Source organism: Carcharhinus amblyrhynchos, chromosome 9 (genome assembly GCF_965287045.1).
Source record: "Carcharhinus amblyrhynchos chromosome 9, sCarAmb.v2.hapA, whole genome shotgun sequence".
NCBI classification, from domain to species: domain Eukaryota; kingdom Metazoa; phylum Chordata; class Chondrichthyes; order Carcharhiniformes; family Carcharhinidae; genus Carcharhinus; species Carcharhinus amblyrhynchos.
In genome coordinates this window covers 1,329,120-1,342,181 of record NC_137332.1, presented here as the reverse complement: position 1 = coordinate 1,342,181, position 13,062 = coordinate 1,329,120, and the positions used below count along the sequence as shown (strand labels likewise).

Below are 13,062 nucleotides of genomic sequence, written 5' to 3'. Positions count from 1 at the left end.
GCTCCCCGGCCTTGCTGCTCTACTCTGTGAGTCTATTTGTGAATCAGCTACGGTGTTCCTGGTGATAGGGGAGGGTTAATGTTTCACTCTAACCGGCCCTTTACCTGCGTCTAGTTTGAAATTAACCGGGTGAAATTGCAGACAGGGAGACGCCAGTATAAATGCAGCTTGGTGCATGAATGTGCGCCCACCTCTTGGCAGCTCACCTCAGTAACATCCTGCATGCCAGACAGTAGGTGATGCGATCAAAGCTGTACATGGCGAAAGCATGATTGTTGCTGTTTGCGTTCTCAGGTCGGATGTTGGATCTGCCAGAGCGAGAGAGAGAAAAACGCACGTTTAATAGAGTGGGGAACTTCAGAAAACAGCGTGCCAGCAGGGCCCCACTGCACTCGCTTAGTGCACAGCAGGATCCCACACACAGCAGTGTGAAAATGGAATGAACCATTGCTACAGTTCATACATACACTCTTTGAATGTTTGCCATTGCTGATCCACTGTCATCCCCTTTGTGTAACATTCCCCAATCTATCCCTATCTCTGTTCCATTCCATTGCAATTTCCTTTAAGATCCAAGACCCTCGTTTCAGAATCAACTGCATCACTCTCCACCTTGGTGATGAATTCTATCATGTTACGGTCATTCATCGCTAAGGGAACTCACACAACTAGATTGCCAATTATTCTTTTCTCATTATGTAATGTCCAGTCTAGAATGGCCTGCTCTCGAGCTGGTTCCTCAATGGATTCATTGAAGAATAGAGACTAGGAGCAGGAGGAGGCCATTTGGCCCTTCGAGTCTGCTCCGCCGTTCATTCTGATCATGGCTGATCATCAAATTCAATATCCTGATTCCCCCCTTCCCCCCCATATCCCTCAATCCCTTTAGTCCCGAGAGTGAAATCTAATTTCCTCGTGAAATCACACAATGTTTTGGCCTCAACTACTATCTGTGGGAGTGAATTCCACACATTCCCCACCCTCCTCACCTCAGTTCTAAAAGGTTTACCCCTTATCCTCAAACCCTGACCCCTCGTTCGGGACCCCCCTGCCCATATTAGTTTAAACCCTCCCCAATTGCTCTAGCACATGCCCACCCCAGGTACAATCTATCTAGTTTATACAGATCCCACCTGCCCCTGAACCAGTCTCAATGCCCCAGGAATCTGAAACCCTCCCCCTCACACCATCTTTTAAGCCACATATTCATCCTCTGTATCCTGCTGTTTCTACTCTGACTGGCATGTGGTCACAATAATTCTGAAATCATTATCTTTGAGGTCCAACTTTTCAGCTTGCTTCCTAGCTCCCTGTATTCTGTTTTTAGGACCTCATCTCTCTTTTTAACCTGTGTTGTTTGTACTGATGTGTATCACGACCACTGGCTGTTCTCCCTCCCCCTTCAGAATGTCCTGTACCCGCTTCGAAACCTCCTTGACTCTCGCATCAGGGAGGCAACATACCATCCTGGAGTCCATTTGCAGCCACAGAAACACTTCTTTAATCCCCTTCCAGTTCAATCCTCTTTATTGCATTCTCACATTTTTTACCCTTCCCCTCCACACCAGAACGAACAGTGGTGCAACAAGTTTGGCTGCTGCTGCTTTCGCCAGAGAGGTCATTCCCCTCAACTTTATTTTGCAGGGGAATGGTCACAGGAGATTCCTGCACCACCTGCTGAGCTCTCTTGCCCTGTCTGGTGGTCCCCCATTTCCTTCCTGCCTGTGGAGTCTGAGCCTGTGGTCTGACCACCTCGCTGTATGGACTATCCATGATACTCTCGGATGCTCCACAAAGTCTCCAGCCACTGCTCCAGCTCTGAAACTTGAACTTCCAGGAGCTGCAGCTGGAGACACTTCCTGCACCCATGTTGGCCCGGGCAATGGAAACTTTCCCGGTTTCCCACATATAGCAGGAGGAGCACATCATAGTTTTGAGCTCTCAGTCACAACATGTCCCTTTAAATTAAACCTTTTGAAAGATATTTAAAATCAAATATCAATGACTTGAGGGTCCTTTTTTTCAGGTCCTCGAGACTGTTGATTGTACAGTGCACACTTTCGATATTCACACACAGTGGCACTTGTTGTTCTTTCAGAATCGGGTCAGTATGTTTTTCTCACAATGCTGAGATACGGTTCGGGCTGGAAACACTCGTGTCGTTCTCCAGGGAATACAGGATGTGGTGGGGAGATGACAAACAGGAATTAAACAAGGTAAACAAAGAAAATCTCTTCCCGTTGGCTAATGGTTTGGGCAGTGGAAAACTTCAGGTTTTGGGTAGAGATTCAGGGAGAATGTGAGGATGGGAATGAGTCAGAACTCACTGTCCATCAGGATGGCGGATGGGGATTGATGATTCCAAAAGGAAATTGGATGGGAACTTGGAAGAGATAAACTGCAGGTTCTGAGGATCGAGCCCGGGAAAGCGACTTGCTGAATCACTCGATGAGTTGAATGGGCTCCTTTTGCACAGTAATGACTTTATGACTCTAACACTCCAGTGTTTACAGCTGCAGCTCCTGCAAGCCCGGGTTTTGGAGCTGGAGCCAGCTGCTGGCGGGCAGCGCCAGGGGGTAGGGTCTGCGGGCAGTGGCCGGGGGCAGCGCCTGGCGGACAGTGCCTGGGGGCAGCGGCCGGGAGCTGCGCCTGGGGCACAATGGAAGATGTGTGAGGCAGAGTGTATCGTGGACATCACGGATAGATTCCTTGATGCCACACTCGGTCGAATGCAGCCTCGATGTCAGGGGCTGTCACTCTCACCTCACCCTCTGGAATTCAGCTCTTTTCCCCATGTTTGAACCGAGGCTGTAATGAGGTCAGGAGCTGAGTGACCCCCTGGAGAAACCCAAACTGGGCGTCGCTGAGCGGGTTATTGCTGAGCAGGTGCTGCTGGATCTCACTGTCGATGACCCCTTCCATCACTTTAAAATGGGGTGAGAACAGACTGGTCTCACAGTGAAACCTGACTGAAGGAATTTAAACACGGGGTCCCAGGAGTGATTGACGCAGCACTGGAGACCAATAAGAGGGCAAGGAGGTTCCAGACCCGCCAATAATTTGCCAAGATGTGGCGCTGAGACTCCAGCTCACTGTAATGGGCTCCTTATACTCACAACGCCATTCCAAACTGCTCCAGCCATTTCTTTTTCAACTCCTTTGTCTTACAGAAGAATTCAAATCCATTTTGGCCATGCACGTGAGTGAGGTAGAACCCATGTGACCACTGCAACATAAAGGAGAGAAATTATATCAGAGAGAGGCAAAAGACACGTCACATTCATCTTCCCTTCAAGGATTCAGAATGAATCTCAGTGACTCACGGCTCTCACTCCAACATCCTCTCACAACATCACACAATACATCCCACTCCAAAATCCAATCAGGAATTCCCAAGGCTGCACTGTCAGAGGGTCAGTACTGAGGGAGTGCCGCACTGTCAGAGGGTCAGTGCTGAGGGAGTGCCGCACTGTCAGAGGGTCAGTGCTGAGGGAGTGTCGCACTGTCAGAGGGTCAGTATTGAGGGAGTGCCGCACTGTCACAGGGTCAGTGCTGAGGGAGTGCCGCACTGTCACAGGGTCAGTGCTGAGGGAGTGCCGCACTGTCACAGGGTCAGTGCTGAGGGAGTGCCGCACTGTCACAGGGTCAGTGCTGAGGGAGTGTCGCACTGTCAGAAGTACCAGTGTTTTTTTATGATGTTTTTGTGATGGGACCACCCTCCAGGTCCAAAAGGGGTAAATGTCCTCCTCCTGCTCCTGGCTGTTTGTTTTGTTCTGGAAGGTACAATCCTGGCAGACGGCCAGGCTTTAATCGGAATCTTTACGGAGAAGTTAGTGAACACACGGGACAGATCCGAGCAGAGGAATCAGCGAGGCAGTAACAGAGTTTGGGAATATCACACACGGTTAAATTGGCTGTCACAATGTGTGGGAGGAAATGGAGCCAGCAGCTCATCCCGGGGGGCACGCGGGAAGCCAGGTTTCTGTGCAAACCTGCTGCAGCCTCAGATATCCCTCAGGGAATGGGACAGAGACAGTGATTAAGGGACAGTCTGGAGCAGGGGTTCGATAGTACGTCCTCACCTTCTTATTTTCCTTGTCTGTTGTTGGGTTGTTCGTTATCTTATAAATGTTCAAGTCGATAATTTCCTTCATTTCGTAGTTATCTCCCCGCCTCTTACACACAATCACCGCCTTGTCAAAGAGGAAAATGTGCCTGTTCAGAGAGAGAGAGAAGACATGAGCTCCAGCTGTCTCACACTGTCCTCATGCTGGAGAGATCACAGAAGGAGGAACTTGCTGCTTTTAGGATTCTAAGCAGCCTGGAGAAAGCAGCAAGTGACAGTCCCTTTACCTTGGCTACAGCCAGAGGCAGGTTCTAACTGGAAAAACCGGGATGAGTTTGGGACCTGTTAGTGAGGAAGGAGATCCTGGCCTTGGAGAGAACACAAGACAGACTAGTCCTGTTACTTCCCAGGATAGGGACAGCACGGTGGTTAGCAGAGCAGCATCACAGCATTGGGGACCCAGGTTCAAATCCTGGCTTGGGTCACTGTCTGTGTGGAGTCTGCATGTTCTCCCCGTATCTGTGTGGGTTCCCTCCCACATTCTGAAATACGTGCTGGTTAGGAGCTTGACCTGAACAAGAGCTGGAGTGTGGTGACTAGGGGAATTTCACAGTAACTTCATTGCAGTGTTAATGTAAGCCTTACTTGTGACAGTAATAAATAAACTTTAAAAGATTCAGAGGTGATCTCACTGAAATGTTAAAAATGATTAAAACCTTTGAATGGTCAGCCAGATATTTTGCCTGGCAGGGGAGTGGTTGGTTGGTTGGTGGGAATGTCCGGAACAGGGGGTGGAAGCTGAGAGTCAGTCAGGCTGTTGAGAGGTGGTGTGAGGACATGGGGGATGGTGGAATTATCTCCTCTACCCAAGAAGCTGCTGGTGGCTTGCAGGGAAGAGGAGTTTTGAAGACTGAGATGGGTCGAGTTTTGTTGGAAAAGGATATTGAGCGATTCTGAGTGAAAGGCAGATAATGGCATCAAGATACAGAACAACATAATGCAAGAGAATGTTAGATCCAACACAGAAACACACACACAAGTCTCACATATCCACACTTGCACAATGTTACCTATACATCCATGCTTATACCTACATGCATACATAGGTATATAGGAGCAGGAATAGTCCATTCAGCCCATCAAATCTACTCCACCATTCAAACAGATCACAGCTGACTCATTTCCCTCTCTCTCTCTGGATGTTAGTATTTGGAAACCTTGCAGTTTCTGTCTTGAATGCACTCAGTGACTGAATCTCCTCAGTCTCTGGGGAACAGAATTCCAGAGATTCTCCACCCTCAGAGAGGGAAGAAATTCCTCCAGATCCCAGTCCAAAACAACCTGCTCCTTATTCTGAGACTGTGCCCTCTGGTTCCACACCCTCAACCCCTCAGGAAAGGGGAAACTTTTTATTGGCAGTTTCAATGAGCCGTCTGCTCATTCTTCTATCCACTGGAAAGCACCGGCCCAGGTTTCCTCAATCTTTCCTCATCACACAGTCCTCCCCAACCTCCCAGGGATTAACCATGTGACCCTCCACTGAACTCCCTCGAGGGCTGTAGATTCTTCCTCTGATAGGAGACCAAAACTGTACACAGTACCGTACGTGCAATCTCACCAAGACACAACTGCAACCAGACGCCTGCTCTCCTATATTCCAACCTCCTCCTGATGAAGACTAACATTTGCCTTTCGAATTGTTTGCTGCATCTGAGTACGGGATTCCTGAACACAGACACCCAGCTCCCTTTAATCATCAACACTTCCCAGAACTGAGTGAATGGGGCCTGAATCTGACAGATGGAATATAATGCTTCAGAATATTTCCTCAATGGTGAGAGGCTGGGAAAAAAGTTAAAGTTTATTTATTAGTCACAAGTAGACCTTACATTAACACTGCAATGAAGTTACTGTGAAAATCCCCTGGTAATTTCATTGCAAAGAAGAGGGGAGAGCTGCTCTGGTCGAGGGGGGGGTGCAGTTGTGGCCAGGGTTAGAACTGTTGTCAGGGAGTGATGTGGTCAGGGGGGAGTGTTGTTCTGATCGGGGAAGAGTTTGTCTGGTCAGGGGAAGAGTTTGTCTGGTCAGGGGGAGAGTTTGTCTGGTCAGGGGGAGAGTTGCAGTCAGGGGGAGAGTTGCGGTCAGGGGGAGAGTTGCGGTCAGGGGGAGAGTTGCGGTCAGGGGGAGAGTTGCGGTCAGGGGGAGAGTTGCGGTCAGGGGGAGAGTTGCGGTCAGGGGGAGAGTTGCGGTCAGGGGGAGAGTTGCGGTCAGGGGGAGAGTTGCGGTCAGGGGGAGAGTTGCGGTCAGGGGGAGAGTTGCAGTCAGGGGGAGAGTTTGTCTGGTCAGGGGGAGAGTTGCGGTCAGGGGGAGAGTTTGTCTGGTCAGGGGGAGAGTTGCGGTCAGGGGGAGAATTTGTCTGGTCAGGGGGAGAGTTGCGGTCAGGGGGAGAGTTGCGGTCAGGGGGAGAGTTGCGGTCAGGGGGAGAGTTGCGGTCAGGGGGAGAGTTGCGGTCAGGGGGAGAGTTGCAGTCAGGGGGAGAGTTGCAGTCAGGGGGAGAGTTGCGGTCAGGGGGAGAGTTGCCCTGGTTGGGGGGGTGGGGTGAGTTGTAGTCAGTATTTTACACTCGTTCCTGCCACTTGTCCTGAGTTTTGATACCTGGTTACAATGCTGACGCCAGCTCCTTATCTCTGATACTCGGGGCTGAGGAATATGGCGTCGTTGGGTGGCCAACGGTACTCACCGATCCTGCCGTGTGCGTTTGTCCAGTGTCATTAGCCGTACTTCCCCATCCACTTTGGGACGGCCGTACTTTGAGAGGGGCTGGTTCTGAAAGACAGCCTCAATTAGCAAGAACACAACGTCCGCAGAATATTCAAACCTCAATCCCAACTCAGACAGCTAACCAAACTCACCAAGTTATCAATAGAGTGCTGGAACTGGTTAATCTCTCGCAGACACTCATTATCTCGCTTCACTTCATTGACGTATTGTGCCAAATCCTAAAACCAGGAAGCAGAATGAAGCAATAAATTCATCAGACTAATTAGCAAAGAAATATGCAGATGAGAGAACCAGAGTGTGTGATCAATCTGTAACACATTACTGGGATTGTGTTATGATCTGGTTATTAGTAATTGTTCAGAGGGACATGGGCATCGCCGGCCAGTGTTTATTGCCCATTGCTAGTTGCCCTTGAGAAGCCGGTGGTGAGCTGCCTTCCTGAATCGCTGCAGTTCCAGAGGTGTAGGTAGACCCACAGTGCTGTTAGGGAGGAAGTCCCAGGATTTTGATCCAGTGACAGTGATGGAATGGCGGTATATTTCCAAGTCAAGGTGGTGAGTGAATTGGAGGGGTGTTCCCAGGTATCTGCTGCCCTTATCCTTCTAGATGGAAGTGGTCATGGGTTTGGAAGGTGCTGTCTAAGGATCTTTGGTGAATTGCTGCAGTGCATCTTGTAGATGGTACACATTGCTGCTACTGAGCATCAGTGGTGGAGGGAGTGGATGTTTGGTGTGGTGCCAATCAAGCAGAGCTGCTTTGTCCTGAATGGTGTTGAGCTTCTTGAGTGTTGTTGGAGCTGCACCCAACCAGACAAGTGCAGAGTCACACTCCTGACTTGTGCCTTGTAGATGGTGGACAGGCTTTGGGAAGTCAGGAGGTGAGTTACTCGCCGCAGTATTCCCAGCCTCTGACCTGCTCTTGTAGCCATTGTGTTTATGTGGTGAGTCCAGTTGAGTTTCTGGTCAATGGTAACCCCAAGGATGTTGACAGTGGGGGATTCAGTGATGGTTACACCATTTAATGTTAAGGGACAGTCGTTAGAGTGTCTCTTATTGGTGATGGTCATTGCCTGGCATTTGTGTGGGGTGAATGTTACTGCCACTTGTCAGCCCAAACCTGGATACTGTCCAGATCTTGCTGCATTTGAACATGGACTGCTTCAGTATCTGAGGAATCGCCAATGGTGCTGAACATTGTGTAATCATCAACGAACATCCCCATTTCTGACCTTATGACGGAGGGAAGGTCACTGATGCAGCAGCTGAAGATTGCTGGGCCTCGGACACCAGCCTGAGGGACTCCCGTGGAGATGTCCTGGAGCTGGGATGACTGACCCTCCACAACCATCTCCCTGTGTACCAGGTATGACTCCAACCAGCGGAGAGTTTGCCCCCTGATCCCATCGATTCCAGTTTCTGGATGATGCCACACCCGGTCGAATGCAGCCTCAACACCAGGGGCTGTCACTCTCACCCCACCCCCTGGAATTCAGCTCTTTTGTCCATGTTTGAACCAAGGCTGTAACAAGGTCAGGAGCTGAGTGTCTGTGGGTATAACTCTGATCTGTCCTCTAGTGTTTCAAATCATTTCTTTGCAACTCTCCGATTGCCTTTTGAAGGTTATTATTGAATCTGCTTCCACCGGCCTTTCAGGCAGCACATTCCAGATCACAACAACTCACTGTGTCAAATAAATTCCCCTCATCTCCCCCTCTGGATCTTTTCCCGATTCTCTTCAATCTGTGTCCCTCTGATTACCCACCCTCCTGTCACTGCAAACACTTTCTCCTGATTTACTCCATCAAAACTCTTCCTGATTTTGAGCTCCTCTATTAAATCTCCTCTTAACCTTCTCTGCTCCCAGGAGAACAATCCCAGCTTCTCCAGTCTCTCCACATTCACTGAGGTCCCTCATCCCAGGAACATTCCAGTAAATCTCCTCCGCACCCTCTCCAGGGGTCTGACATCCTTCCTAAAATATGGAGCCCAGAACTGGACACATTTCATATTTTAGTGTAAGTTTATCACTCAGAGACTGAGTGAGATCCCAGTCCATTTTGCTTGTCACCTACACTCACCTTCATTGCATCCAGTGCTAGTCGTAAATTTGACTTCTCCTGAGAGTCAGTAGTTTGTTTGATTAGCTCCTGTGAAACCACAGAAAGGTCTTGTTAGATACTGATTAGCATCTGGTTAAATACTGGTTAGATACATGCTGGATATTCACTTCACAATCGCCTGTGATAACATCTCACTCAGACTTGGTGGGCCTTTATATTCTTTTCCAGGGAGTAATGAATCTGTCACATAAGCTAACATCTCATTTTCTCAACATTTATATACTCTGTCTCTCCCTGTACGAGTTTGACTAGTTTCTGTCAGGAATGTAGATCCCCTGTACAAGAGGGAGGTTCTGGCAATGTCTACCTGTTATATATTTGAGTGGTTGGATGATTGCTGTAAGAGCCAGTCAGATGATTTGATGATGGTGCCACTGTTGTACAGGCCGCTGTTTAGTTTTATTTTCTACTCTGTACCAGCAGCAACTCCTCAATAAACCTGGTGTTGTTAGATTGAATCTAAGTGTGCAAACCACGTCTTTTTTTCTTTAAAATCCACAAGCCTGAACACAATTCAGATATTACAGCATCAGGGCGGGAATGGCCTGCACCATCAAATAAGATCAGAGAGAAATTTCACCAAATGATTTCGCTCCCCAAAATGTGTTCGAAGTTTCTTTTGTTTTCCACTGAATCACAATGGACAATGAGATAGGAATGCAACTGACTAGAGAGTCAGTATAAACTCAATGGGCTGAATGGCCACAATGAAATGGGTTTGTGACTCTGTGTGATGGGCAAATCCGTTAATGCTCAATAACATTCTGTTTACTTCAACCGAGAAAGACTTTCATTTCTATTGCACCTGCCACCACCTTGGTATTTGTTGTTGCTCTAATATGGGAAATTGAGCAGTCAACGTCCTCCCCACAGCATCACGCTGAACTCCTACAGCGAGGCTCCACTGACTGACTATAACTCAATGGAGATGTTTCAAAATGTTATACAAATCACTTTGTTTTCCAGCAATCTACAGAAGGGTGACCTGATCTCCCCCCCCATCGCGCTCCCCGCCATCGCGTTCCCCCCCATCGCGCTCCCCGCCATCGCGTTCCCCCTCATCACGCTCCCCGCCATCGTGTCCCCCGCCACCTGTACGATCATGTCCTTTATAAATGGAGAAGGATTCAAATTGGTTTTAAACCGATTGGCCAAATGCAGTCGAATGGTTACCTGAAGGAGGAGGTGATATTTGAGGACTCGCTGCATTGGAACAACGAGGAGATCTCTCAGCGTGAACTTCCCATTATTAGCTCTGTTTGCACAATCCTAAACAACAACAACAAATTGAAGTTATATAGTGCCTTTGGTCAAATGTCCCACGTAGCATGGTGTGATAACATTTAACACTGTGTCACAGAATGAGGTACCAGGACAGGTGACAAGAGATCAGTTTTATGAAGAATCCTAAAGCATCAGAGGGGGTTACAGAAGTAGAGAGATTTAGGGAGGGAATTCTGTTGGCCTTTATAGCGAGGGGGATAGAATATAAAAGCAGGGAGATCTTGCTGCAACTGTACAGGGCACTGGTGAGGCTGCAGCAGGAGTACTGTGTGCAGTTTTGATCCCCTTATTTTGGCCTTGGAGGGAGTGCAGAGGAGGTCCACTTGGCTGATACTGGAGATGATGGGGTTGGACTATGAGGAGAGATTAAATAGACTGGGCCTGTACTCATTGGAGTTTAGAAGGATGAGGGGGGGATCTTATGGAGATTTACAAGATAATGAAGGGGCTAGATAGGGTAGAGGTAGAGAGATTCTTTCCGCTTAGAAAGGAAACCAGAACTAGAGGGCGCAGCCTCAAAATAAGGGGGGGGGGGGGGGTTGCAGTTTAGATCAGAGTTGAGGAGGAACTTCTTCACTCAAGGGGTGGTGAATCTCTGGAATTCTCTGCCCGTTGAAGTTGTGGAGGCTGCCTCGCTAAATATATTTAAGTCACGGGTAGATAGATTTCTGATAGACAAGGGGATTAAGGGTTATGGGGAGAAAGGGGGAAAGTGAAACTGATCCACTTCAGATCAGCCATGATCTTATTGAATGGCGGGGCAGGCTCAAAGGGCTAGATGGCCTACTCCTGCTCCTATTTCTTATGTTCTTATGAATTTGCCCTCAGGTCCGGACAGGCCACTAACAGGGGGGCAATTAAAATCAAGGATGTTCAAAATATCAGAATCAGGAGACCTCAGCGATCTCAGAGAGTTCCCGTGAGGGGAATCCAACGTCCCATCTCCCTGGATAATTACAGAGTTAGACAGTCAGTTCAACTTGACAAAGGCAAATGTCAAGTTGATAATGAAATTGAGACATAGGACGAGCATAAAAAGGTTCAGAGAGGAAGTGAGAAAGAAAATAGAGCAACAAAGAGAGAGGATGAGAAGATACTGGCAGCTAACTCGTTGCAAAATCCACAAGCTGTCTGTAAAAATAAGATAACTAAATAGTGGGGTGTTCTCAGAGGTTCATGTATTGAGGCAGAGGGTAAGGTTGAAGGAGTAAATTATTTCCAATCTACCTTTCTCAAGGAAAAAGCTCCTCCCCAAGCGTAAGAGGAGGTTACTGAGACAGTGCCTGAACTAAAAATCTGATCCTGGGGAGGCTTTAGAAAGGCTCACAGTAAAGTTGATAAGAAACCAGGTCCAGGTGGAATAGACGGAGGGAAATGAGAGTGGGAATTGTGAAGGTGCTGGCCAGAATCTCCCAGTCTTCCTTCAACTCAGAGAATTACAAACATTACCCCCTTGTTCAAAGAAAGCTGTAAAGATAAGCTCAGCAATGCCAGGCCAGTCAGTTTAACTGGAGAAACTTCTAGAAACAGTAAGTGTGGATCGATTTAGACAAGCCGGCAGTGATTGGTTAAAGGCAAATAGTGTTTAACTCAACTGATCTGAGTTTTTTGATGACAGAGAGGGTTCATAAAGAAAAAGCACAAATGGCAACACAAGGAGGGCACTCCTCACACTGCACCACCTTAAACTCACTGCCGGAGAATGAGGAGGAGGCAGATTTAATCGAGATGTTCGGAAGGGAATTGGCCAATGAGCAGAACCAGGGAAGATTACTGGGAAAGGGTCTGGGAAGTGGGATGATACGAGTTGGCCAGTGTGGTTCCAATGGGCCTGTTCCTGTGCTGTGACCATTCAGTGATTGGGCGAGGGGAGATTACCTCCAGGGAGGACGTGAGATCCTGAAGGAATTTGAAAAGAAGTGACCGAATTTTAAAGTCGAGGTGTTGTTGGACCGATAGCTGTTGCACAGTGGGGTAGAGGGGGAACAGAGTGAGGATTTACCCTAACACTAAAGCTCGGCTTTCTGATGAGTTAAGTTTTATTGAGGGTGTAATGGATGCAGAGAAAGAGGCCAAATAGCCACTGGAATCTGCTGAAGCATCCAATGGGATGGAGTCTGGGTGGATGGTCCAGACTCTGAAATGAGGCAGTAACACACGGAGTAAATGAAGAAATCTCACAACGTGGAACGCGAAAGCATTCACCGCACACAAAACATTCTCTCTAAACAGCTTAACTGCGGCATAATAAATATTAGTGAAACTTAATTACCTCCAACTTTAGCCGCAGATCTTGTCTTGATTTACTGATCTCATCCAAACACTTTATCGCCGTCTCCACTCGACTGCAATAATCACCATAAATCAGCAACCTACAGAGAGAGGCAGAGAGTGAGGGAGAGAGAGAGAGGGGGTCGGGGAGAGAGAGGAGTTAGAGGGGGGAGAGAGAGGAGTTAGAGGGGGGAGGGAGAGGAGTTAGAGGGGGGAGAGAGAGGAGTTAGAGGGGGGAGAGAGAGGAGTTAGAGGGGGGAGAGAGAGGAGTTAGAGGGGGGAGAGAGAGGAGTTAGAGGGGGGAGAGAGAGGAGTTAGAGGGGGGAGAGAGAGGAGTTAGAGGGGGGAGAGAGAGGAGTTAGAGGGGGGAGAGAGAGGAGTTAGAGGGGGGAGAGAGAGGAGTTAGAGGGGGGAGAGAGAGGAGTTAGAGGGGGGACGGGGGGTAGAGAGCGGAGAGTGGGAGTAGAGGTGGATAGAGGGGAGGTAAGGGGGTAGAGGGGGGAGGGAAAGACAGAGGGAGGGGACTGGCGGAGCGGGGAGA

General features: G+C 48.6%; 1 protein-coding gene across 1 annotated transcript in view; it reads right to left on the bottom strand.

Annotated features, from left to right (window-relative positions):
- vav3a (vav 3 guanine nucleotide exchange factor a) overlaps window positions 1-13,062 on the bottom strand; it is a 119,990-nt gene that overhangs the window by 36,596 nt on the left and 70,332 nt on the right. Inside the window, 8 exon segments of the mRNA XM_080196443.1 lie at window positions 207-308; window positions 3,117-3,226; window positions 4,083-4,215; window positions 6,807-6,892; window positions 6,979-7,065; window positions 8,925-8,993; window positions 10,140-10,235; window positions 12,523-12,622. Of these exon segments, the coding sequence (XP_080052569.1) occupies window positions 207-308; window positions 3,117-3,226; window positions 4,083-4,215; window positions 6,807-6,892; window positions 6,979-7,065; window positions 8,925-8,993; window positions 10,140-10,235; window positions 12,523-12,622 (783 nt within the window).